This window comes from Photinus pyralis, unplaced genomic scaffold (genome assembly GCF_008802855.1).
Source record: "Photinus pyralis isolate 1611_PpyrPB1 unplaced genomic scaffold, Ppyr1.3 Ppyr1.4_LG3b, whole genome shotgun sequence".
Classification (NCBI taxonomy): Eukaryota; Metazoa; Arthropoda; class Insecta; order Coleoptera; family Lampyridae; genus Photinus; species Photinus pyralis.
The window spans coordinates 9,296,210-9,323,297 of record NW_022170510.1 but is presented as its reverse complement, the minus strand read 5'-3'; the positions used below and the strand labels follow the sequence as shown (position 1 = coordinate 9,323,297).

The following is a 27,088-nucleotide window of genomic DNA, read 5'->3' as shown; positions in this document are numbered from 1 at the left end:
TTAAATAAGTTAAACGTAATCGTAAATAACAAAAAGCGCATTTCCACATTAACAGTCCCTGTTGGAACAAAAATAGTTACTCAAAGGTGAGACAAAGATAGAAGATGAAATAAATTTGCTTTTACCTTTGATTTCAAAGCTTTGCTAATATCCAGAAAATAAATTTCTTACTTACAGTCTACATCTATTGCTTTATAGGTGACGCTAGTAGCGAATGTTACAGTTTTCAATAATAAGGAATGAGTTATTATAATTATAATAATTATAATAATTATAAATTATTAACCACATATTTAAGTAAAAATGAGTATATAGGCAACACACCTAACACCCGCATCGTGATCCATACAATCGGTACTTCTTTAGTAGTCTATATTCAAAGTTCTGTAGTACAGGGTGGGGCACGGGAAACTCCCACATTTCAAAAGGTTGTTAAAAAAAAACTAATCGAGATAATGAAACAAGAATTTATTTATCAAAAAGATTACCTCATGTAGTTTTTTCAAACTACGTTTTAAAAATAATATCGTCTAAATGATGGCCTTGCCGGGCAATACAGATATTGAGCCTTTCGTGGAAGTTTCGCATGACTTTCTCAAGTGTGGTGGAGGTTATCTGGGCGATTTCTCCCTCGATTGCGGTTTTGAGGTCTTCCAGGGTCCTTGGACGATGTTTGAAAACCTCGGCCTTGAGGTAACCCCATAGATAAAAATCACAAGGGCTTAAATCGGGGGGAGCGCGGGGGCCACTGAATGGGCTCATGCAAGGAGACCACCTGCCCGGGGAACATCTCCTGGAGAATAGCGCGTGAACGACGGGCTGTGTGTGCTGTAGCACCATCTTGTTGGAACCAGAAGCTCTCACGTTCATGTTCCTCACCGAATTCTTCGATTTTTGGCCTCAAAAAATTCTCAAGCATGTCACAGTACCGATCAGAGTTCACAGTAATCGTGACACCACCCTCCTCAAAAAAATAAGGCCCAATGATGCCTACAGACGACAGTGCACACCAAACTGTGACCTTGGGGCTGTGAAGGGGTCTTTGGTGAAGCTCTCGAGGGTTCTCAGCTGCCCAATAACGGCAGTTTTGCTTATTCACACACCCTGACAGATGAAAATGAGCTTCATCGCTAGTCCACAAAACCGCAGTGGGAGGCACTTGTTGAAGGATCGCCTCACAACATTCCACACGTCGCCCCCAGTCTGTTGGGGACAATTCCTGGGCAACCATGATCTTGTAGGGGTGCAAATTGAGGTCAGTATGCAAAATCCGCCTCACTGTTCTCGCCGAAATCTGAAGAGCAGAAGCATGTTTTCTCGCAGAACGCGTAGGACTCTGTTCGATCGACGCCCTCACTCGAGCAATGTTTTCAGGGGTTCTAACGGTGACAGCTGGGCCTTTCTTCTTTGAATTTAGCGCAGATCCTGTTGCTCTAAACTTTTGCACCCAAGACAAAATTGTTTTCCGGTCGGGAACACTAGCAGACGACGACAAACTGTACCTTGTACGGAATGCCCTCAAAGTAGCAGTTACAGATTCACCATTTTTGAAAAAAGTCTCGATAATGAACGCACGCTGCTCACCTGACCACGGCATGGTAACGACTGAAAACTACATCACTCACCGCTCCGAACGAGACCTACCCCACTCCTCTACAACCGCCCATATCCCAACAGCAGTTTTTTTTAATGTGGGAAGTTCCCGTGCCCCACCCTGTATAAAGGGAGGGAGCCCCGGCTGTGACAATGTTTCGATAAAATAAAAGATGTAATGTTTTGAATATATATTTATATCTGTAATAGCTATTTTATAAAGTGTAGAACTGCGGCGTGATTGAATAACAATGGCACGCATTCTATCAATGTCTGCGATGCGACGGACCAGGTTTTCGGCGAGAGGTGTAACATTATTGTAAATACTTATTACAATGCTGTATTCGATACGCAGTCTAATGGTGAGGCTGACCTCGAAGCCAAAACCCTCATTGACAGCCTCCAATACTTCTTCGTAGGTGTTTTGTAGCTGATGGTATCGTCGACTGAAATCATTGTACTGGTTCATGTATATTCGTCGTTGATCTGTAAATTCTGCGACGTGTTCTCCGAATTGGGCAGCATCGTGTAACATTCGATGTAGGTTGAGCTCGAAGGTGCGTAGCTCACACTCAAGCACGGTATCTAACACCATGGACACCGGTGTGCAGTGTGTGTGATTTCCCAAAATCCCTAACAGACGTCGAGACCTCCCTGAAACCGGTCCTAGTTTTACGATGTCATCGAAATCGAAAGACTTTAAGTTCGAGACTAGGACCAAGTCGGGGCCCGGTGTGGTACTCTCTATCAGAGTGTTGTCTTCATCCAATGCCGCTACTAGGATGTTGAGGATTCTGATCTCTGATTGTATTTTATTCATTTTTAAGCTAGCAAAGAAATAGTCACTTGTTAGATATGACGAAAATAAAAACAAGTTGTTTTATAACTTACGTTATGGTCGTGGTACTATGGGTATTGATGTCGGCTCTGATATATACGTGCGACAGAGTTGATAGACGGTATCTTCTATAATTTATTGAAGGTACGAATCCTTTTTATATAGGGTTTAGCGAATCATTACATACTCATTAACGAGTACTGTGAGGAGTTCGGCCACGATTGGAATATTCACACGTCATTAATGGTCTATTAAGTTTCTAATTAATGAGCACTGTGACTTCAGTGTAATCCCTAAACAATTAAGATAACGGACTACGCAAACGAATGTACAGCATATCGTATGTATAAGTTCAGTTTTTAATAAGCATTCACTATTGTTTTCAGAATGCAATGCTTTATATGAGTTCCTATTCAAAAAGAATGATTTTTTTGAAAAATGAGACTACAAGTATCAATACTTTGAATTTGGATTTCCATATGCTACAAATGAATATAAAATCGTTATTCATCATTTGGGGTCGACCTTATACAGAAAGATACAATTGGAATATAGACCCGATCAAAAATTTGCACGGAAGATTATTGTGTACGCGTGTTGTAACGGTTTATTTTCTTACCCTTAAGGCCTATTAAGTCTTCGAAATACTTTATTTCATTTTCTACTCTTCTTTCCCTACAATTCGAATTCAAATTTAGTAACTTTCTCATCTCTTTATTGTTATTACCTGTAGCTGATAACAATTTCCTTTTCCCGTATACTCTTATCAACTTTCACTTTTCCTGTAGACATCTTGTTGACAGTGGTGCCGCCATCTAGTGGCAATTGCTAGAGGTACAAGAATTGAAAGTGTAGATTTCTGTAAAAATTGCAGATTCCTGTAATTTTTCGCTGGTGTCGGTAATTTGGTGGTGTAGTTTCCTGTAATTTTCAGTTGGTAGTAGGTCACTGTAAATTTGAAAATGTAGATTCCTGTAATTTTTTGCGCATGGTCACTTTTTATCACCAGTGTATAGGATGTTTGCTCGAAGTGTATACATGGTGAAATTTTGTTGCGGCACCACAACGCCTTGTTTCAAAATAAAACATGATTGATTGATTTTTGGATATATGTTTATATTATAGATAATTAGGTACTTTATAAACTAAGGAGATTACTATATTTAAAAATAAAATCAGGCCGCAAGGTGTCGATGCTGGCATTGAGTTGAGTCCACGTTGATACTGTGCCCATAACGGTGTCGTACTCGTTTATTAATTTTTCGTACTCTGGCCTTAATCGGTCGCGGTCACCTAGATCAAAACCTAGACCCTCCTCGACAGACTCCATCAGATCGTTGTACACATCCATAACCCGTTCATACTGTCGGCTGAAGGTGAAACACTCTGTTAGATATTGGAGCCGAACTTCGGCGGCTTCTTTAACAGCCTTTTTTAATGTTGTTGACTCTGATAGTAGATCTTGTGCTGGTCGAGAGCAGAGGGATTCAATGTTTCTAAATTGGCGATCATATTTAGATCCCAACCTGGCGTACTCTCTTGTATTATTGTGTTTTGTCGCTCCAGTTCCTGGACCAATATGTTGAGACGGACCATTTCATTATTAATTTTATTCATTTTTAAGCTAAAAAAGCCATACGTATTTTAGTATAATGAAAATAAAAATAAACTGATTTATAACTTACGTACTGCTACGTTCGATTACACACGTACTGATGTGATGAGGGTGTACTTGCTGGAGCTAGTTCTGTTCGGAGATCTGGATTTTTTATAATTTTACTGGAAAGTAGAGTCCATTTATACAGGGTGACAATTTGAAAACTTACCACCCCCCATATCTTAGTAAATAAACGAGATATTTAAAAAAATCAAAATCCGTTTCGGTAATTCGGAGGGGAATCACAATGACATAGTTGGCGACGCACCCCCTCCAACCCCCTGCGCCCCAGCCACCCCAACTTTTAAATCTTAAATAGTGACCCCCCATGTGCGATATGTCGTTGGAAAGCTCTGAAAAAATGCTTTCCAACCATACCAAATAGCATTACATTTAGGTTAGTAATTATCGTGCAAATCAAAAAATAAACTAATATAATACATTTGAAATCTGTCGTATTTAAAACGCAACCGGCGAACATAGACGAACTAAGACAGAGAATAATTCAAGAATGTCGAAATATTGCAAAACCAACATTTGAAAAGGTTCGACAAGAGTTTGAGAATAGATTATAACTGGCGATCAAAAATGAGTTGCTGTCGAGTCGGCTTTGAAAGTTCAAGTGAAATACGATTTTCCATGTTTATTTTTTGATTTGCACGATAATTACTAACCTAAATGTAATGCTATTTGGTATGGTTGGAAAGCATTTTTTCAGAGCTTTCCAACGACGTATCACACATGGGGGGTCACTATTTAAGATTTAAAAGTTGGGGTGGCTAGGGCGCAGGGGGTGGAGGGGGTGCGTCGCCAACTATGTCATTGTGATTCCCGCTTCCGAATTACCGAAACGGATTTTGATTTTTTTAAATATCTCGTTTATTTACTAAGATATGGGGGGTGGTAAGTTTTCAAATTGTCACCCTGTATACGTTTTCGTGGGTCATTATGTACCTAATTAACGAATACTGTGACGAATTCGTACTTAATTACAATTAACAATTAAGTGTAAGAACTTCAGAAACTTTCAAATACTTTATGTAATTATATATGACAATTGATAATGATACATATTATTGCAGGTATGCAAAAAACAATACAAATATTTTCAGCTGTTGAAGAACAATATGATTGTTCTCTTTCCTATGGGTCCTAAGCTACGAAAGAGGAACGAACGTGTTTTCAATTGAATTGACTTTTTTAAAATATTTATAAAACCGTTCCGAGTCTTTAGACTCTCCGGTTACCATACTTAGTATTGATGGTATTCATTTTTAATATCATGTAAGCGTCAAAACCTTGCGTTTGTTAAATGATTTGCAGTAGGTCTTCTGTTTTAAGTTGTTGAGATTCATGATGCTATTGATGGTCACTTGTTACAAGGGTTACATCGGTACAGATCACTGAGAACAACTGACTGCAAAAATAAAACCACTGTTTTAGTTATGGTCACGCACTTTTTTATATCGGTCGCCTACTACAGTAAACTTCGGTTATAACGAACCTCAAGGGACCGCGAAAATCTGTTCGTTATAACCGAAGTTCGTTATAAACAAAAATGTAAAAAAACGTATACAAGATACATTTTTAAATTTTTATTGTAAAATAAATGCAATTCCATTTTTAAAAGATACAAAAAATAAACTTTGAACCACAAATGTACATAGTACATATTTAAGTTTTAATAGACTATGTACATACATATGTAATTATGTACATAATTATGTACATATGTAATTATGTACTAATTACATATTAGGTTGTAGTAAGGTTAAAGTAGTCGGTAATTCTTTTCTGAACTTCTGCATTGTTTGCACAAATGTTATCTACGAATGTTTCCAACTCAACTAAATTGTTAAACAAATTTTGTGATGCACCGCGCGATTGTAAAAATTTTCGAATCTCACGTAGACATTGAACTGCGCTTGCATTCGTAACTGTTGCATCCTCCGTACTATCCTCGTCTTCGGTGTCTGAGTTGTTATCCTCATATTCTTCTATTACCGCAGACATTATTTCATCATCCGTCAAAAATTCGGAAGTTATGACACAGTCATCCACAGTAACAAATTCATCCACAACATTATCCTCGATGGCCACTCCATGGTTTCCAGAGGTAGAAGTACCAGGCGTTGTCGTCCTTTGTTGATTTATAAGCCAGGTGTGCAGTGGTAAATCGTCATCAGAGTCATATTCTTCATCCGTACTGGGAGAATAAAATCCTGCGTGCTTATAACAGTTTTTTATTGTTTGCCTTGATATCTTCTGCCAAGATTTGTGGATTAGATTTATGGCATCCAATACAGAAACGGTTACAGCCTTTCCCGAATCTATGTTTTGCACTTGCCTAATTAGCAGCGAATGACGATAATAGGTTTTGAGGGTCCATTGGCTGAAGTATAGAGCTTGTGTTTGGAGGCATGAAGACTAGCTTGATAAACTGCAATTGTTGAATTTTGGGATGTGCTGGGCAATTGTCAATTAATAACACAATTTTGCGTTTTTTTCTTTTCAGTTCTTCGTCCCATTTTCGCACGTGCTCAATGAATAACTCTGATGTCATCCAAGCTTTAGAATTTGCGCGATAATCCACTGGAAGACTTCTAACATTTTTAAAACATCGGGGGTTTTGGGACTTGCCAATAACCAAAAGTTTTCTTTTTTCTGTCCCTGACATATTGGCGCAAACCAACACAGTAATCCTCTCCTTCGACAATTTACCGCCAACACATTTTTCTCCTCGGAATTTTAAGGTTTTGTCCGGAGTAAGTTTAAAAAAGAGACCTGTTTCATCCGCATTAAAAACATCATTTTCGCTGTACTCTTCTTTAATTGTTGGCCAGACAGTTGAAATCCAGTTATCCACCACTTCTGTATTAACATCTGATGCTTCACCGAGAATTTTACCGCTGCATATGTTATGTCGCGCTTTCCATCTTTCAACCCAGCCTTCACTGCACACGAAGTTGTCTTGAACTTTTTTGCCAAATTCTTCCGCTTTTGTTCGGAGAATTGCACCACTTATTGTAACATTATTCCGTCTCTGTTGCGAAAACCATATTAACAGAGCTCTATCCACCTCATCATGTACAGATTTTCTCATTTTCTTCACTTTAACGTTTATGCTTTCAAATGCTTTTAACAGTTCATCCCGGTTCTTCCAAATTGTTGCAACAGTAGATTTGCTCAAGCTTTTTTCGCGGCACACATCAACTTGTTTTTTCCCACCTATCAACTCACGAATAATGTCACATTTAACTTGCAACGTAAACGATTGCCGTTTTTGTTTGTCACCCATTGTACACGTATCGCGGAAGCAAAACTGCATCTGCAACTGCGGGAGAGTGACTAATTGCTAAAAGCCATAAATAACTTCGGCGCAAACAAATCTTGCCGGGGCGGATGTTGACTCATTTTCGTGAAAACGTGTAATATCCTAAGGGCACTCGTACGACTGTTTACAATGGATATATGTAGTACAATAATTTTGTTCCAACGCGCGCGTTCGTTAAAACCGGTGGATTTTGTATATAAAATACGCCTAAGCGTCTATTTTTCAGTTCGTTATAACCGATTGTACGTAATAACCGGGATCGTTATAAACGGTAATTTTTAACATTGTCCTTATGGAACTATTGGCGGGACTTTCAATTTGGTTCGCTATAACCGAGGGTTCGTTATAACCGGGTGCGTTATAGCCGAAGTTTACTGTATCATTAATCTTAATGTGTTTTTTCAATAAAAGTTTTTGAAAAGTTGTTCTCATTGAAGGACTTGTAATTTAGATTGGTTTCTGAAAAGAAGGTTTTTTTCCGTCGGTTAAATGTTGTGTAACTGCTAAGAGAATGAGTTGTGAATGTATTGAATTAATAAAGAGCTCATAAAAGACATTCGCCTTATGTTTTAATTACATTTTTTAAGTGAATCATGGCTAATACATTTTGAAAATTATGGAATGTTTGATTTCGTGCACTGTCAATATTTAGTAGCTATGCAGTCAGGTATCTAGTGAAGGTCGTGTCCCATTAGTCAAAGTATGTGGCGCATCGTTATACGTAAAAACCCAAAGTAACACTACATTTCTAATTACAGTGTTAATTAGCTTCGGAATGTTATAAAACTGATGTAAGACTCGTCCGACGTACCATTGCTATTCTGTGTTTCAATTTATTTGTAACATAAATAGTAGCTACGTTTTATAGTTCTCTTAACGCGAAAATGAATTCGAACGTTGACTTTTTGTTGAGAGCATTCGAAAATGGTATGTTTTCCAATGATGGAATAGTAAAGGCATACCATCAGGTGTTAGACCTTATAGTAAGTGGAGTGCGCCTTTCTACCGAAGACGTAGCTCGTTACAACGATTTGAGAGCGGCAGCCCAAGCTATCTATCAAAGGGATAATGTAAGTCAGACAAATTTCCACTTATTATTTTAATTTTAACGTACGAATAATTTCTGCGTAGAATGAAACGCCTTCCACTGCTAGTGCTTCTGTGGACAACGAGGCGTCCGCCCGACACCCTCAACCTGTTACAGAAAACATCGGCAGTGGCATCGCCGTTAGGAGACCCCTGGACTCGGAGGATTACAAGTATTTAGAAATTGTCAGCGAGGGTAGTCGTCTTATCAAGAAGTATAATACGATGTCGACGAATCTCTTATTCAAATTTAAAAGTGAACATAAACTCGAGGCACCGATCGTATGGCTGGAGGTATGGTATAGTCATAATTGAATATACAAAATTTTAACAATTGCCATTTCTGATTTCGCAGTCCGCCTTAAAGGAGATAATCGAAAAGATTACACGTAATGTCAACCCTTCGGATCGAATTGGAATGACATTGATCAGCGAAGAGACGCCAGACAAACCTGTGGGCTTTTCATTTCGACGCGCCGATCAGCTAAACGCTACAGTTATGATGGGTACGCTCGAAAAAATTCTGGCCAGTAATGTAAGTTTCTTCACACATGACACTTTACGTTTGCGTGTAGATCGCGTTAGTTTGCCCGTTGGTAATGGAGGTCCGTCACGTTTGAAAATGACGGGTACAACTTTTAACGAGTTTTGTCGTCGTAAGCGTGGCATAATTCAAATAAACAATGCAGATAACTTATGTTTAGCGAGGGCACTCGTTGTGTCGATAGCCATTGTTGATAATGATCCGAGAGTCCGTAGCTTCAAAAATGGTCATCCCATTGTTGAGCTGCGGGCTCTCGAATTATGCACCGACGCGGTGGTAGATTTAAGCAATGGCGGTACACTTGAACACATACGTCAATTTCAACATCATTTACTCGACTATACCATTGTTGTATACAATCATCGGCAAGGTAAAACAGTTTATTTTGAAGGGCCTCGTGATCCCGCGCGTAAGGTTTTGAATTTGCTTTTCGAGAATAACCACTACAATGTCATAGAGAGCTTAACGGCTGCGTTTTCAGCAAAATAGCGGGAAAAGGTCGTAAAGTTGTTGCTCTAGCACATAATGCGAAAAGTTACGACTGTCAGTTCATACTGAAAGAAATTCTCAAGTCCTCAGCTGCCTGGAATCCACAACTAATATCTAACGGTACCAAGATCATGTCCCTCTCCTGCGATAACAACATTAAATTCATTGACAGTCTTAATTTTCTTCCTATGGCCCTGTCCAAGCTTCCGAAAACCTTCAACTTTACCGCATCCAAAGGTTATTTTCCACATTTGTTTAATACGTTGGCTAACCAAAATTATGAGGGTGTTTTACCAGCCATGCACTATTATGGTCCTGATGAAATGTCCTCCGAAGCTCGCTCAGTCTTCCTAAGATGATACAACGATGAAATCGCACACAGTACTCAGTTTAACTTCCAAAACGAATTGATTCGTTATTGTGTTCAGGACGTAACCATACTTAGGAAGGCTTGTGTCGAGTTTTGGAAGAGATTTACCAGTGAAAACGGTGTCGATCCCTTTAGAGAATGTTGTACAATTGCGGGCGCGTGTAGTTTAGTATTTCGTAGAAATTTCTTGCAGGAGAACACTATTGGACTTATTCCAAATGGCGGTTATCGGATGGCCGATAAACAGTCGAGGATTGCCATTCAATGGCTTCTCTGGCTGGAACATTCGGAAGGTGTTCGTATTCAGCACACTGTAAACTCGCGTGAAGTACGATTAAGGGAGGGTATCCTTGTCGATGGCTTTTCACCCGAAACAAATACCGTTTATCAGTTTCACGGTTGTTATTATCACGGCTGTGAAATGTGTTACAAATATCAGGTTCCTACTGATATGCGTGCACGACAAACGGTGTTTTTGCGTAGGGAGAAAACCGCCGCCACATCGGCAAGGATACGTTCTTTTAATTATGAGTTGAAAGAAATTTGGGAATGTGAATTCAGATCATTTTTAAAGCAAAATCCGATTGCTAGAGCATTTGTTAGCTCACCCGAAGTGCTGAATCAGACACCTCTGAATCCCCGCGATAGTTTTTTCGGTGGTCGTACCAATGCGGTCAAGTTACACTTCAAGACTGAGAACGAGAATACGTAAATCAGATATTTGGACGTTTGCTCACTTTACCCTTTTATTAACAAGTACTCAAAATACGCCATTCGTCACCCGAAGGTATATGTCTCAGACGACTGTCGCACCCTCGACTTGCACACCATCGAGGGTTTGGTAAAGTGTAGCATACTGCCACCGTCTGATTTGTACCATCCCGTTCTACCCTTGAAAATGCACGGTAAATTTAATGTTCGTGTTGTGTAGAACCTGTGCTGAGAATCAAACTCAGCATGATTGCACACATACACAAGACGAACGTAAGTTTACCGGAACTTACGTTGCGGACGAGCTTCGCAAAGCTATGGAGATGGGTTACACGGTCTTAGAAGTCTTTGAGGTGTGGGAATATGAGGTTAGCCACTACGACAAAGAGAGTAGGAGTGATGGGCTGTTTTCGAGTTACGTCGATAACTTTTTGAAAATAAAGCAAGAGAGTAGTGGCTGGCCTTCTTGGTGCGCGGACGATACGTCGAAGGAGCGCTACCTTCGCGAATATTTGGAAAGGGAGGGTATCCGTCTGGATTGGGACAAAATTTGCGCTAATCCTGGTCTTAGATACATAGCAAAATTATTTTTAAATTCATTTTGGGGAAAGTTCGGGCAGCCGGAAAATTTAACACAAACATCAATTATTTCGGAACAGAAGAATTTTTCAAAATTATGGTCGATCCTTCGAAGGAGGTACAGTCTCTCTTGCTAGTTAGCGACGATGTCATTTGTGTAAACTGGCTTAGACCCGAAGATGGCGTCGAACCTCTCACAACTGTCAATGTCGTATTAGCTGCCTATACTACCGCAAATGCTTGACTTGTACTGTATAGCTACTTGGAGAAGCTTGGTCAGCGGGTACTGTACTTTGATACAGATTCGATTATTTTTACGCAAAGACCGGGCGAGTGGGTTCCACCAGTTGGTGATTTTCTTGGCGACATGACCGACGAGATGGAAGCATACGGACCCGGTAGCCGTATAGTCGAATTCGTGAGCGGCGGCCGCAAGAATTATGCGTATAAGGTGTTTTCGACGGACAAGAACAAATACATCACCGTATGTAAGGCCAAGGGTATCACACTTGCGAATTCTCAAATCATCAACTTTGATTCGCTGAAAGAGTTGGTTTTGAATAATGCCGAGCCCTTGTACGCGCACACGGATCGCAAAATTGATCGGACCGCAACTCACGATGTTGTATCGAAGTCAGAGTCCAAGATTTACCAGGTTCAATACAATAAACGGCGCCGACTGGACGGCTGTTATGACACCCTCTCGTATGGTTACGCTGCGCGTGCATCGTGACTTACAGATTGCCCGTTCTGTTTTCCACTTTGCACACATGACGTAACCTACTAAATTGATCTTTTAATCCCAGTGTTTATTGTTATAATTATTATTATTCTTATTAGGTACGATTGTGACCCCGTGTGGTTTTATTATTTATCTTTCATAAACTTTCATAAATTTTACTACCGGTGATTTTATACAGACATTATATACCTAGTTGTTTAAGGTGATTGATTGAAATTGTACGTACTAAATGTTTAAGTTGTGTCAATGCATTCGCTTAAATCATGAACCTTCGTAAGTTCTATCTAAACATAAGTTCGTTCTGTGTTGCGAAATTTGATATATTACCACGCTTACGATGTTAAATCACATCAAAGTTATAGGGAGGTTCAGTTAAAAACTATACATTCACTAAATCCGAACAGTGGGTGCGATTCTACACACAATAGTAAAATGTCTAAGGAAAAAACTTACATTATATAGCAGCAAGGTGTACCTACCTATAACCACCTACTTGAGAAGGCACCATAATATCTGTATTACAATACAAATAGATCATATTGTTTCTAACACTAACGTCTGGAATCCTTCTTGTGTTGTCTTCCTATGGTCAAATGATGGCCTCTATCAGCTCAAATATTTTATTGTTTATTGAAATGTAACTATACAAAAACAAGTGTAATATAAATACTTAATTATTTCATCGTTTTGAATTAAACACGTAGTAAAAATATCTACAAAATCTGACATTATTATATTGTAAGCTCTAAAATATAGGAACATTAAACAGTAAAGACCACACACGTCCGAATGAAAATCTTGAAGTACAGTGCCATTGTATCGATAATATACAGAATTTGTCTCCATAAATTTCAAATGATAATAATTATTTTGAGGCGATCGTCCAAATGAGTCGAAATATTCCCCAATACCGTCTTCGTCGATGTAGATCGCTATCCAATGTTCGCCGGGACGATGAGATGGATCAGTGTTTACTATAAGGGCACAAGGTCTAGGAGCGTGTTTTGGCAGTCGATCAGCAGCACAAACAAGTCGAATTGCGTTCTTCCTCCTCTTCAGAAACGGTATTGATTTCAAATTTTTCAGCACCTGTACCGCATTCATCTCGCGAGTTTAATTGTACCCAATCATGTAAAAGTAGCGAATTTTCTAAAGCGCACACCGGGTCTTCAATACTATGATGTAGACAGCGATACGCTTCAGCTTCTTTTTTCAATTGTTTCAAAGATGGACAACCGTTTTCTTCTAAATTCACGACTGCACTGAAAAAAAACTTTAGTCCTGTCAGAAAGACAAATCCGTTTTAGCATAACTACGCTTAATATATTCGGAACGACGGATAAAACTTCAGTAATACGTACAAATTAGCGGTTTAAAAAAAGTTACACATTGCAGTTGTACCATGTTGCTGACTGGTATTACTGCTAAAACAATACACTGGATGTTTGAGACGTAGTATTGCTAAAGTACCCTCGGCGAGGACAATTTACCCTGCCTTCTCTTATTTTACCTGTGTTAGGCACAGTAAAAGAAACAGTGGTGCCATACCAGACATCCATAACATGCAGTATGTATCACCATTATTATTGTACGACGAATTACACCAGCCACTCTGCTGTTAACACTGTTTCACTTTAGATGCTACTGCAGTTAGATAAGAGATTGACTTTGATTTGATTTTATTTATAGTTTAAATATCGAATTCTTAATTTTACGTTACCCATTACCTACTTCTGAACATTACCAAGTGTACCTTAATTATAATGAAAGTAAAGATACCTTAAAGGTACAGGTCCCTTCTGTCAATAAGGCATATCAAAATCCGTGTTCGTTATTTATATTACTTTTCGGTCATATGAGATCATTACTTTCATAGCATTTGAGAGATATAATTGAATATTAACAAAGGCATAGGTAATACATTTATACTGCTTTACGTCAGTATGTGCCTGTCCGACGGCGATTTGATTAGTAAAATGACCATATTACCGTCATGTGTGACAGCAGCTGGATATGGCTCAAGCGTTTCAACAGTTGCCTGTCGACCCCGAGTCCGCGGAACTACAAACTATTATCACTCACAAGGGGTGTTTCAAAGTGAATCGTCTGCAATTCGGTTTGACTGTTGCGCCACAAATATTTCAACAATTTATAAACAATACCCTCGGTGGAATACAAGGTGTCTGTCCGTACTATGATGACATTCTAATTTACGGGTCTACAGTTTCCGAACTCGGTTCGCGATTAGATAGTGTTCTATTACGATTTTCTATTGCCGGTCTAAAAGTACGGAAGGGCAAATGTGTATTTTGTACAGATAAAATTAATTTTCTTGGTTTTGTGGTAGATGGCAATGGCATTCGACCCGATTCAGGAAAAGTACAGGCAATTAAGTCTGCGCTTCCTCCAGCCAATAAGCGAGACATGCAGGTATTTTTAGGACTACTTAATTTCTATCATGTGTTTTTGAAAAACAAGGCTATGGTAGCAGAGCCGCTACATCGGTTACTTGAAAAAGACACAACGTGGACATGGGGGGTTCGTGAAAATAACGCGTTTGTTCAAGTTAAAGAACTTTTAACTTCAGACTCTTTACTTACTCATTATGACAATAATGCACCTTTAACTTTAACGTGCGACGCATCTCCTTTTGCGGCGAGGGGTGTCCTTAGCCATTCACATGGGGATGATACGGAAACCCCAGTGGCGTACCATTCGAAAGCATTTAACCAAACTGAGAGAAGATATTCTCAGTTAGACAAAGAGGGTCTGGCTATAATTCTGAACGTCAACAAATTTCATAATTATTTGTACGGTCGTGAATTTGTTATTTACACTGACCATAAGCCCCTTTTGGGGATACTGGGTGAAAATCAACCTACACCAGAATTAGTTTCACGTAGACTTGTACGATGGTCTCTCTTTTTGTCTAATTATAATTACAAATTACTTTATAAACCAGGTAGGGATATATCACATGCTGATGCTCTCAGTCGTTTGCATTTAATTTCTCAAGATGATGACAATATTGAAACTGTCGTTCCTATTATTTGAATGACAGAATTAATGCCCGAAAAATGTGGTGACGCGTCAGTTATTGCTAAGATGACTTCTAGGGATTTGTTATTGTCAAGAATTTACGAATATATATTGAAAGGTTGGCCTACATCAGTTCCTAAAGAACTTTCAGTATATTACTCCAAACGTAATGAATTGTCCTCATACAAAAATTGTTTACTTTGGGGAAGTAGAGTCATCATCCCTGTAGCTGCCAGAAGTCAAGCGTTGGCCATGCTACATACCACTCATCCAGGAATAGTTCGTATGAAATCTTTGGCACGCAGCTATATGTGGTGGCCCAATATGGATTCCGAAATAGAAGCTATAGTCAAGAATTGCAATGTCTGCCAATCTCATCAAAGAGATCCACCGAAGGCGCAGTTACATCCATGGGAATGGACGTCAACCCCTTGGGAACGTTTACATATTGACCATGCTGGACCGTTTCATGGGGCCATTTTCTTGATAGTGGTGGATTCCCATTCCAAATGGCTGGAAGTTCGAAGAGTGCCATCAACTTCTTCGAAAGCAACAGTTTCAGTCCTAAGACAAATATTTTCAACTCATGGACTACCAAAGGTCATCGTAAGCGACAACGCGACATCTTTTACATCAACAGAGTTTACGGAGTTCTTGTCGAAAAATGGAATTCGACATGCACGAATCGCACCTTATCATCCTTCATCCAATGGCCAAGCCGAACGGATGGTACAGGAGGTTAAACGAAATCTTTCCAAGATGGGGGAGGGAGACTGGGAAATCAAGTTGGCCAGGTACCTTTTGGGACAACACACAACTCCATCAACCACAACAAAAACCAGCCCCGCAGAAATGCTGATGAAAAGGCGTCTACGAACACACTTGGATCAGATCCATCCTGATTTTGCTTCGGTCAGAAAGCAATAATTTCTCTTTATACCTTTTTGTTGTCATCTAACAATATACAAATGATCAAGAGTGAATAAGTTTTATTACTACATGCTTATAATACATAATACAATTAGTCAATTTAAACAAACTTTAAATTTGTTGTTTTACCGGCTGTACCTAAACTAATCAGGTAAATATCGGTTCCGCGTAACTTCTGATTGAAGGCTGACATCCGTGAATCAGCTTTAAAAAAGTTGTAGTGTCTCGTCGGCAAAACACATTTAAAGCTATCCGTTTCAACCACAGTCCTGTCACCATACTTCGTCGAGATGATGTCAAGATTCATGATCTTATATTTATTACCCACGCATAATTCTCCCGCATTTTTGAAAGGTTTACAGTAAGTGGCATTGTTCAGTTCATCTAAATCGATCTCCATAGAGGCAGACATTAAGTGCTGATTATCTGTAATGAAACACAAAATTAAATTAGTATAAAAGCAGAAAGACAAAAAGAAATAGCACTTACCGTATTCAGGACAATAGTAGCAGGCCGGAAATTCTGTAGCCATCTGACTGACGGAATAACTGTACCCTTCTCTATGCTGCATTTATATATCACAAAAAGCCCCCGCACCATCCACCTAGGACGCCCTAGGCTATGTGCGTAATGGCGAAAGCCTAATTGATTTGGTTTTTGTATGCCTGTGGTTGTGAATGTAGTTTTTTGAATGCCCTAAATGACGTGTTTGTGTAATAGGAAAACTTGCGACGTAACTAACGAGGGGCTTTGTTTGTATTGTGTTTTTGGACACCTACGGCATGCGTGTAATAGGAAAACTTTGTGTAATTATGAAAGGAAGACCTAATTGTTGTGTTTTTGAAAGTATGATGATGATGACTTTGTCACGATGAATTGTTGTTTTTTGTTTGTATTTCTCTTTGGATACCTGCGGCTATGTGCGTAATGATAAAAAATTTCTCCGATAGGTAACCTCGCACGATTAGGGCGTTATGCGCGGATGCACCATCCTGATGAAAAGAAAAAATAAAAACCAAATCTGAAAGTTTTCAGACATATCTTCGACAGTAATTTTCTGATTTTCTTAATCTCTTTAGTTTATAAAGTATCTAATTATCTATAATATAAAAATATATTCAAAAATCAGTCAATCATGTTTTATTTTGAAACAAGGCGTTGTGGTGCCGCAACAAAATTTCACCATGTATACACTACGAGCAAACATCCTATACACTGGTGATAACAGTGACCATGCGCAAAAAATTACAGGAATCTACATTTTCAAATTTACAGTAACCTAAATGGTTACCCCAACTGAAAATTACAGGAAACTACACCACCAAATTACCTACACCATCGAAAAATTACAGGAATTACAATTTTCATTAGCACTTGTTTCCCCATAATGCTAATAAACTCGTTGCAAATGTTTGCTGACAAGTAAGAGGTTTTATCTTTGCTCGGATTTCCGTACTTTTTCAAATGTTCGGCTAGAAAAGGATCAACTAATAATTCAATACATCCTAAATAATTTCCATTTTGTTGAGAACCAATAACTTCGTTGTCGCCGCGAAATGCGAGTCCCTTTGATGACAAAAATTTTATCACTGCAACACACTTCCAATAATATACCTCAGCTCAGCGTTATACTGTTTAATTAATTCCGTATCCACCCTCCCAACTGATTTGCTGCGAGCGATGTAAGTCGTTGTAGATTTCCTATGACCTAAGTAGAAGGGAGACACTACCACCCCACTACTCTGAGGTCATTTGACCTTCCCTTTCACTTTTCCTTTCAGTTTCTAATGATGTTTTTGTGTTTTAATGTCCTTTCTAATGACTGTTTTTTACTTTCATTTCTGCAATTTTTACAGAAATCTACACTTTCAATTCTTGTACCTCTAGCAATTGTCACTAGATGGCGACACCACTTGTCAATTCAAAAATTCAAATTACCCTCCACAAAATGGCGCTACCAATCACAGAGCAGCACGTGATGTCAGAGTAGGGGTGGGGGGTGCTGTGTCTTCTCTACTGACCGACCAAGTTCAGTGACTGACCAGCGCACGGTATGAAAATTGCATATTCACATTTTTCTTTAATCCTTGTTTGTACTTTTCGGCCATATTCGATGCGTTGTCGTAGCTTTGCCCACGACAATATTTTATTGAAATGTCCAAGTTTTCCAGAAACGCCAAGCCGTCTCAGTCAAATATTCAGCGGTATGTCGCTTTATGGGGATAAATTGCAGAAATCTTTCAACGGGACTCCCATCTTTTACATATCGCACAATAAAAGTGAGCTGATCAACATGCGAAAGGTCAGGTGTCGAGTCAACACTAATTGAATAATATTTTGCTTACAATTTTCATTAGCACTTGTTTCCCCATAATGCTAATAAACTCGTTGCAAATGTTTGCTGACAAGTAAGTGGTTTTACCTTTGCTCGGATTTCCGTACTTTTTCAAATGTTCGGCTAGAAAAGGATCAACTAATAATTCAATACATCCTAAATAATTTCCATTTTGTTGAGAACCAATAACTTCGTTGTCGCCGCGAAATGCGAGTCCCTTTGATGACAAAAATTTTATCACTGCAACAACCCTTTTCAATACACACTTCCAATAATATACCTCAGCTCAGCGTTATACTGATTAATTAATTCCGTATCCACCCTCCCAACTGATTTGCTGCGAGCGATGTAAGTTGTTGTAGATTTCCTATGACCTAAGTAGAAGGGAGACACTATCACCCCACTACTCTGAGGTCATTTCACCTTCCCTTTCACTTTTCCTTTCAGTTTCTAATGATGTTTTTGTTTTTGTGTTTTTAATGTCCTTTCTAATGACGGTTTTTTACTTTCATTTCTAATGTCTTTGTTATTGTTATGTAAAGACCTTAATGTTGTAAATTCCACCTTTCACTGACGTCAAGTAGTGCCCAATTGGTTACGTCTTTTTTTCGAATATGTCTAATGTGGAAAAAATTAAAGTTGGTTTGAATGGGGGTCGAACCTCTGTCCAACATTGTAGTAAGAACAAAAGACTAACACATTAACCACTCGGCTAGCGAGTCTGAGAGATGAAATGGATTGTAATCTTCTTGTGTATACCATTTTTTTTCAGGACTTGTAAAAATTATACTTTGGTAGATTCGATAATTACAATCTTAACAAAAAGAAATGAGAGAGGTGTATTCTTTAAATTTTTTATTTGTGAAACAACTCCATTTTCAAGTTCGACATCTCAAAAGAAATTGTGGGTGTTTTGAAAAAAACAAAACAAACAAAGTATTGCACATCACCAGGAGTACTGTCAGCTATCCTGTCGAAACTTTTCCGATTCTATGTCAGATCAGCTGATTGATGACATAGAAATGAGTAGAATAATATGGCGTTTGCTAAAAAAAATGTTTTTTATTAGAAAATAACATTTTAATTAATTAACTGATTATTCATTCGTTCTTCTCCTTTTTTCTGCAGGAGGACCGCACACATCTGTCATCTCGTGGTTTAGCAGGACCTATACAAAATAGTATTAGCATTCATAATAATAATAATAATAAAAAATAACAATTCCTTACTTTATCAATAATCTCGTTAATGTTTTCCGTCAGAGGACTGTACCCTCTAAACGGATCCTCTATTTTTCTTCCTTCTCTTCGTTGTCTGATTGTTGTTGTTGTATAGTATCTTAGAAAAACGAAATTAAAAGCTGTTGTATTACTGCAAATAAGTTATTAACTTGATGTATTGCACACATTTTGTATGTTGCAAATTGTTTGTCACACTGGTTTAGTCAAATCGATAATTCTCCTTTTATAGGCACTTATTTGCATTATAATTACTGTTTTATATAACATTTGCCCGATCTTATAAAAAAATAGTAAGTATGTGTTAAAATTTTCCTAATGAAGCGCTTTCACCGTTTGTAACAGCAAAACAAAATTGATTACATGCATTAGGTACATCAATAGCGAATAATTAATTCGCATAGGTATTTTGGTTGTATGCGTGCTTGTTTATTATCGTGTCCTATATAAATTTACATAACATTATATCTATATTACAGTATGTGCAATTTTCAGTCGTCCCCGAACAGGTGCTGGATGACGGTCGCGTACGATGAACCGGCGGGGATCGTTAGGCGCTACGGTTCCGGGGTCGATGTTGCCGTAGGAAATGGGCTGCTCGATGGGCTATAGCTTCCAGGCGCGTTGTGTCGGCCTAGGCGGTAGCGGCGAAACAATGTCGGAAATGGGCTCCTCTGGAAGAAACGGCGGATCTCGTTTCGTCGCTGGCGCTTCACCTTCCTGGGCGTCGTAGGTGGCATGGGCGCGACGTGCTGTCCGCGGTGGCTGCTGGTAGGAATGCCGGGCTCGGTGAACGCCGGCTGGGGTAACCCGATTGTGTTTACCGGGCTCGGTGAACGCCGGTTGGTGAGGCAGGCTATTATGAACACTGCCAAAAATTGAATACTGGCTATGAGACAACACAGTATTAGTGAGATGACCGCTATAAGGAAACAGGTGCATCTGATTTATTCTGCTGCTGGCTCGCCTTATAAAGGCCGTCTGTTGGAGTGGGGAGAAGCCGTTTTGCACGTCTCGGCCGTGCTTGCTCGCCCCGGGGTGTTCTCAGCCGTGCCGAACTGAGGGTAGTCTCGGCGTGCTTAAAGCCCGAAACCCACTAGCAACACCCCACACCACGCCACGCTACACGACACTACGCAACAAATGTGTGTGCAGAAGATAATCATTACTTTACATGTAACGTGTACACACTCGTTCCACGCGACGCGACACCACGCGAGAGGACGTGTACTGGGTCTGGATGTCCAGACTTGCTCGACGCGTAAACAAGCGTGTTGACCCGTTCCCCTTACGTCCGAGTTCCCGCTACAGTCACCAGTTGTGTTTGTGTACATTTGCTGCAAGACATTTGCAGTGATTTAACGACAATGCAAGATCAATTATTAATTGAAAAAGTACGCCGGTATGAATTTCTTTACAATCAGCACTCGTCTCATTATAGAGACCAAAACATGCGGCAGGAAGCGTGGGAAGAGATAGCGCGAGAATTGAACAGTTCAGGTATGTTGATATTTTTTATTTAAAAAAAGTACGTAAATCTATTACATTCCATTATTATTTACAACAGTCCTTCCCCTTCGAACCATTTCTTGTTGCCAAGGAACACTGCCAAATGGAGAATTAAAATATTCTTTAAATTGTTCCCTGACGTAAAAAGCTCGTTGGGTCGCATTTCGCCTTAGTGCCCCGATATTATTTAAGCCAGAATTGGTTGTGCCTAGTGGTGTAACATCTGGTTCAAAATCTTCGTTTGAACACAACATATTGTGAAGGCAACAACACGCTAGCACTATAGAATCCACCATTACCGGCTGAACCTCAAAATACCTCGTGAACACCCGCCACCTAGCCGTTAGGATTCCGAATGCATTCTCCACAACTCGTCTTGCTCGCGATAGTCTGTAGTTGAAGATTTTATTTGCTTCATTCCCGGCGATTGTATTTCTACTATACGGCCGCAATAAATATGGCTTCAGAGGAAATGCCTCGTCGCCTACAATCACATAAGGTAAAGGCACTCCATTTTCCGTCAATGGTTCATCTGCAGGTACATGTAAAGTTGCACTTTCTAATGACCGCCCTAAGGTAGAGTTGGCAAAAACATTCCCATCACTGTTTCTTCCGAAAGATCCAACATTCACAGTTATGAATTTTATAATTGGCGTCTACAAGCGCGAGCAAAACAACAGAATGTGCTCCTTTATAATTATAATACGCTGATCCACCACCAATGGGGCCACGGATATTAATGTGCTTCCCATCAATTGCACCAATGCAATTGGGGAAATTCCACATGTGTTTGTATCGTTTAGAGACATCTTTCCAGAATGTTTCAGTAGGTTTTGGCATCACAATGGGACCTAGTGTTTCCCATATTGCCTTGCAAACTTCTTTCACTATTTTCCGAACTGTATTAAATCCCATCCTGAAGCTGAATCCTATTGAACGGAACGAGTTTCCTGTGGCCAAGTACCTGCAAAAGTGGAATATGTTAACATGCAGCTGATAACATATTTTTTTAGCATCGCAAGTTAAAGACATGTGGTCGAAATTGCGCAACTGCTATTCTAACGCATTAAAGAGACGCAAATTTAAAAAAAGTGGACAAGCCGCAAAGAAGTACACTCCGTGGAAGTATGAAGATGAAATGTCCTTTCTTCAACCATATTTCGATACTAGACCGTAAGTAATGTGGGCAGTGATATCACGTAATGTTTCTGCATTTTACAGAACTCAAGAAAATTTGGAAGAGCATCAATCACAGGCAGTAGAATTACTTCATACTGCCAATGATAACGAAGAAGATAATGCTACTGAAGAAGGTAACGAAGATAATGACAGTGACGTAGATGACGACAATCTGGAAAGATCGTCCACATCTACAGTCTCCACCCAATCACACATTACTCACAACGCTCCAAAAGTGGATCATCCTAGAGCGAAACGTACTAAAAATGCTGCGGACGAAATGGTGAGCATTATGAAGAAAAATGCCGAACAGAGAATGAAAAAAGCCGATGCGAAGGAGAACTCTAAATTAGACGAATCCGATATGTTTTACTTAAGCATGTCGAAAAATGCCAAAAAGTTACCCGAAATGGACCAAGCATGGATTCGTTTGGAAATATGCAAACTTGTCTCTGAAGCACAAATGAGACATTTGCAGGGTCAAACTTGGGTTCCTCCATCTGGATCTTCTCAACAAAATTCCAGAGGGGAAGAAAATTATACAATGACCTCACTTTAAAAACATCATGTTCTACATACGATTTCTATATCAACCAAAGCGGTTTATTTTTTGATCTGTTTGTGTTACAGAATGAAGTTTATTTTTGAAAACTCTTATTTACGCACTACAGTTTATAATAAAATATTAGTATGTAACTACTTTACCATAATATAGGTACTTACCTTAGGCAAACTGCAAGTTTCTCTCTGGTTCCAATCGACTGTCGGAAAGTGGTGTTTCGTTTTCCAATTTTCTCTTTTACTAAGTCATGTAGATAATCAAATTGCTCTTTGTACATTCGAAAATACATATGGTAGCGATTTTGATTTCTATCAAGTTTCAACTCCTTTATCAGAGAGTGAAACGCACCGTATTTTGGACGCTGTTTATTTACATCGTGAACCCAAAACCGCCTCCTGTTTTTTTTAACCCTTTATAGGTCAGATTAAAATAATTAAGTAAGTTCCTCTATTTTGCTTGCACTTGTGAATAAATGTGTTAGGGTGACAAAAGAAACAATTTAACTTTGAAAAAACATAAATTGTTTATTTATTTTGAGCAGGTTGGTATATCGACCAGTATTCCACTAGGGCAACAACCACAACCCTAAGAATACTGGTCGATATAACGACCAGTTTTTGAAAGTGGAAAATGTTTAGCTTCATTACATACAAGTACAAATCACTAAAGTCTATTTGTTGTGGAAAGGTGCAAAACATGGCAAGCATAGTGCGACTTGACATTTCGTACAAGCAATGCTCGAGCGTTTAGGTTTTTTTTCGGTACTGCACCTAGCACATCTTCTTGAAGATGTTGATGTAGGGAGGTGATCACCAACATTCGTCAACCGAAGCGAATTTTCAACATTCACTGACCTACCATCCAATTTTTTCACTTTGTTTTTGCCCACAATGAACCATGAACCTTGAATTTTTCTCGCTGAAAATGTTCCGATTAGTTGATTCGCAAGAATGCTCCTAAACACAAGTTGCTTTTTTGGTGTATACTTTTGTTGACTAGTTGAAGCACCTGCTTTGTATAAGACATATGAATTTACTATACAAGCATCAATCATGTAGTAAAATAATTTCATCCACCATTTTCGCGACTTCCAAGCAATGCTGTAACAAGAATGTAACTGATCAAATAAATCGACTCCGCCCATATTTCTGTTGTAATCGTCGATGCTTTTTGGACAACCAACAGTAACTCTAACACCTTCCTTTGTCATCCGTTCAACTGTTGATGTTTCCATCACTGAATGCATTGTAGAAGCAACCAGTACGCATTTCTTCCCACGGTCCTTCCATTTGCTGACTGTAATGTTGCTAGTACCAACATTATCGAATTCTCCTTGTTCAAGGTCTTTGTCTGAAACCAGGAGGTCTTTGGGAAAATTCTTGCGGTTTGGCCTCATCGTTCCACAGCCATACAGTTTTCGGTCGAGAAGCTTCAGTAGAAGAGTAAAGCTCGTGAAAAAATTGTCGAAATAAATACAATAGTTCTTGTTTTCGAAAGGCTTAGTCAGCTCTAGAACAGTTTTCTCTCCTAGTGGCCCTTCTTCATCAGATTCTTTCTTTCCCTCATAAACTGAAAATTTCAACAAGAAACCTGTTTTAGAACAAGCTAGCGCCCAGATTTTGATACCCCTCTTTATAGGTTTGAGTGGCATATATTGTTTCAAGTGCGTCCTGCCTTTGAAAGCAACCATGCTTTCATCGACTGCTAAATTTTGGGCTGGCGTATAAACATTCAGAAACGTATCTGACAAATATGTAATCATCGGCCTGACTTTATGTAATTTGTCGAAACCGGCTTCTCCTTTTTTGAGCATATTTTCATTATCATTGATGTGTAAAAATCGTAGAATCTTTAGAAACCTTTTCAGAGGCATTATGGCCGAAATCCTTGAATTATGAAAATTTGGATCAGATGACCAGTAGAGTCGCAAACTTGGTAAAGGATTGAAACCCATTATAATTAGCATTCCAATAAAAGCCTTCAACTCTTCTACAGTCAAATCAATAGCGTTATTGTTTTGGATTGCGTAACGGTTTGTCTCAGTGACAATTTTTTCTAGGAAGTCATTTCCTAAAATTTTGGAAAAGATATCAATGGGTGAGTCACTGATCGAAATCCTGGGGCCGGGAAATTCATGGAATGTAACTGACTGAAAAGCATGTGGCAGATAAGGTGATTTTGTCCACAGAAAGTCGTTGCCTTGTTCTTGAGAATTCTGAACATCAGTGACAGTGGATGATCTATGAACCAGATTCACTAGTGGCTCATCATCATCCGAAGATGAATCAAATGCAGGGACCTGACATGCTTCTTGTTCGGGATAGAAGTTAGGATCGGCTACAGAATCATCGCTATCAAAATCGCCACTTATTTCATCAAAACTCCTTTTTGTTTGCCGGCGAGATGTGTTGGCTGGCAAAGGAGTAAACTCAGGGAAATCATCAGCATCTGAATCTCCACCTTCATCAGAATTGATTGCTTGATCATCAGTAATACTGTCTAACCACTGAGCTTGTTCTGCAGATGATAATTTTTCGAATTCCACTAGATTTATGATTGTATTATTAGGATCCATTTTTCACTTATTGTATCTCAATTTAGAGGGTTATGTCGAAAGTTATACTAATATTATCCTTCCTTGAATAGATACCACAATTACAATCATAACAACATAATCTATGAACATCAAAGTACTCACCTACCAATTCTTATTGATGTTCTTCAAGTGTTCCTCGAAATAAACCAAAATATGTAAACACACACAAAAACTATCTATCAGCACTAGAAGAATACTGGTTGGATATTTGACCACTTATTTCCACGTGCTTTCTAAGTCATGCGCATATAAGCACTGGTCGAATTTTTAACCAGTATGCAATGCGCGTGGTAACATCTGGTTGAATATTAGACCGCTGTGTGTCTGATAAAGTATAATTTCAGACTTGGTTAAAATATCGACCAGTAACCTATAAAGGGTTAATGCAACTACTGCAGCAGCACATTCCTCCAACTCTTCTTCCCATTCGTCAGACGAAGAACCACTAACGCACTCCATCATGTCCGCACTTGACGGTAGATAGACAGATACTACAAAATGTTAAATGTACACGGTGGTTTTGTGGCGTAGCGTGGTAAATATGTGTACACAGAATAAACACGTCTGTTGACGTCGAGTGGCGTCGTGTAGCGTGGCGTGGCGTGGGGTGTTGCTAATGGGTTTCGAGCTTAATTGTATACGTTTTAGGCGCGGGCCGCCACAGTATAGTTGCGATTTTATTTATTTCGATAATTGGAAAAATACACAAAGATGTACTGTACCTAATTGCAATTAACTTGTAGGTGCATATACTCTTTCGATTATGTAAGACATGAGACAAGGCAATTAGGAAAAACTGTTGTTGTTATTATTGACAGGGTCTACTTTCCATTCTAGTTAATTAGGTCGATAATTTATAAAAATACTTAACTAATTGATCGATAATAATAATAATCATAATAATAATGGAACGTTTAACAGCATGTGAAATTTTAAATTTGTTTCGCGACGGTTTGGTTAGTGGCGAAGACCTAAAGAAGTGGTACGACATTATGATGTTTAAAATTGTACTTGAAGGAGAGGATTTTACATCCATGGATGTCTACGATAAATTTGTAGATGCCGTACGTGCTATCGGAGGAATGTAAGTATATAACTGTTACTATTATTTTCTTGAGGTTGGTTATATGCAGAAAAAAAATTAATGCCGTTTCTATATCATAAAAAGTTCAGTGTTCAAGTTCCTATATTCATAGCAAGAAGAATCAGCTGTTTACTTGCGCGAGTGCAAATGCCCCAAAATACGTATTCATACAAACAAACAAACTGTTACGTTAAAAATGGTTGCATAAACGTGTGCATTAAGTCTAATGTATCTGAAAATTCTTAAAATTATAGCTTAAATTACGTTACGTTTAAAAAATGTTAAACTAAAATTATGCTGCATAAAAAACTAACCTATGAAGTATCAATTAGAAATGAAAGTTGCCTAACATTTAGGATACTGTCAAAGTATGTAATATTTTTATTTTTATTAATAACGTTTCGATCATTCCAAAACTAAAACCAAGCACACTGTTAGAAAAATGAATTTTTATTACACACAACCATCACCAAAGGTGTACGATGCAGACGAAGAAGAAGAAGGAGAAGGGTGAAACGTCATCGAATATCTCAGGATGTTAACTGTGTGTTTTGTATAGGTAAATGAATTTTTTTATTCAAAAAACATGTCTTGGTCATCTTTGTTACATGCCCATTAATCTTGAACCAAAGCATAGCAGCAAGGGTAAATAGTCGATGTTTATCTTTTATTA

The 27,088-nt window shown here is 38.8% G+C and overlaps 5 protein-coding genes across 5 annotated transcripts; 3 read left to right on the top strand and 2 right to left on the bottom strand.

Moving 5' to 3' along the window:
• Positions 1 to 395: 395 nt before the first annotated feature.
• Positions 396 to 1,702, bottom strand: LOC116166300. The gene has a single exon (XM_031481222.1). It carries the CDS (start codon positions 1,595 to 1,597, stop codon positions 713 to 715), a length of 885 nt encoding a protein of 294 aa, XP_031337082.1. The 5' UTR covers positions 1,598 to 1,702; the 3' UTR covers positions 396 to 712.
• Positions 1,703 to 7,803: 6,101 nt separating this feature from the next.
• Positions 7,804 to 12,635, top strand: LOC116167396. The gene is made up of 3 exons (XM_031482749.1): positions 7,804 to 8,492; positions 8,554 to 8,802; positions 8,864 to 12,635. The coding sequence occupies exons 1-3, from the start codon at positions 8,307 to 8,309 to the stop codon at positions 9,539 to 9,541; spliced, it is 1,113 nt and encodes a 370-aa protein (XP_031338609.1). The 5' UTR covers positions 7,804 to 8,306; the 3' UTR covers positions 9,542 to 12,635.
• Positions 12,636 to 15,163: 2,528 nt separating this feature from the next.
• LOC116167082 (uncharacterized protein K02A2.6-like) lies at positions 15,164 to 15,909 on the top strand. Its single transcript, XM_031482321.1, has one exon. The coding sequence runs from the start codon at positions 15,235 to 15,237 to the stop codon at positions 15,907 to 15,909; it is 675 nt and encodes a 224-aa protein (XP_031338181.1). The 5' UTR covers positions 15,164 to 15,234.
• Positions 15,910 to 20,066: 4,157 nt separating this feature from the next.
• LOC116167148 lies at positions 20,067 to 22,768 on the top strand. Its single transcript, XM_031482390.1, has 3 exons — positions 20,067 to 20,985; positions 22,008 to 22,167; positions 22,216 to 22,768. Exons 1-3 carry the CDS (start codon positions 20,853 to 20,855, stop codon positions 22,730 to 22,732), a joined length of 810 nt encoding a protein of 269 aa, XP_031338250.1. The 5' UTR covers positions 20,067 to 20,852; the 3' UTR covers positions 22,733 to 22,768.
• A 365-nt stretch (positions 22,769 to 23,133) lies between these two features.
• Positions 23,134 to 25,870, bottom strand: LOC116167503 (piggyBac transposable element-derived protein 4-like). Its single transcript, XM_031482897.1, has 2 exons — positions 25,434 to 25,870; positions 23,134 to 25,372 (listed from the first exon to the last, which is right to left on the bottom strand). Exon 2 carries the CDS (start codon positions 25,308 to 25,310, stop codon positions 23,406 to 23,408), a length of 1,905 nt encoding a protein of 634 aa, XP_031338757.1. The 5' UTR covers positions 25,311 to 25,372; positions 25,434 to 25,870; the 3' UTR covers positions 23,134 to 23,405.
• Between the last annotated feature and the right edge of the window lie 1,218 nt (positions 25,871 to 27,088).

Excerpts from the sequence above, each read along its gene's own strand:
- LOC116167396 (XM_031482749.1), top strand. The coding sequence starts at position 8,307 with ATGAATTCGAACGTTGACTTTTTGTTGAGAGCATTCGAAAATGGTATG. Across the intron at positions 8,493-8,553 it reads CTATCTATCAAAGGGATAAT|AATGAAACGCCTTCCACTGC; the intron begins GTAAGTCAGACA and ends ATTTCTGCGTAG. Across the intron at positions 8,803-8,863 it reads CACCGATCGTATGGCTGGAG|TCCGCCTTAAAGGAGATAAT; the intron begins GTATGGTATAGT and ends CTGATTTCGCAG.
- LOC116167503 (XM_031482897.1), bottom strand. The coding sequence starts at position 25,310 with ATGGATCCTAATAATACAATCATAAATCTAGTGGAATTCGAAAAATTA.
- LOC116167082 (XM_031482321.1), top strand. The coding sequence starts at position 15,235 with ATGCTACATACCACTCATCCAGGAATAGTTCGTATGAAATCTTTGGCA.
- LOC116167148 (XM_031482390.1), top strand. The coding sequence starts at position 20,853 with ATGCAAGATCAATTATTAATTGAAAAAGTACGCCGGTATGAATTTCTT. Across the intron at positions 20,986-22,007 it reads GCGAGAATTGAACAGTTCAG|CATCGCAAGTTAAAGACATG; the intron begins GTATGTTGATAT and ends ATATTTTTTTAG. Across the intron at positions 22,168-22,215 it reads CCATATTTCGATACTAGACC|AACTCAAGAAAATTTGGAAG; the intron begins GTAAGTAATGTG and ends TGCATTTTACAG.
- LOC116166300 (XM_031481222.1), bottom strand. The coding sequence starts at position 1,597 with ATGCCGTGGTCAGGTGAGCAGCGTGCGTTCATTATCGAGACTTTTTTC.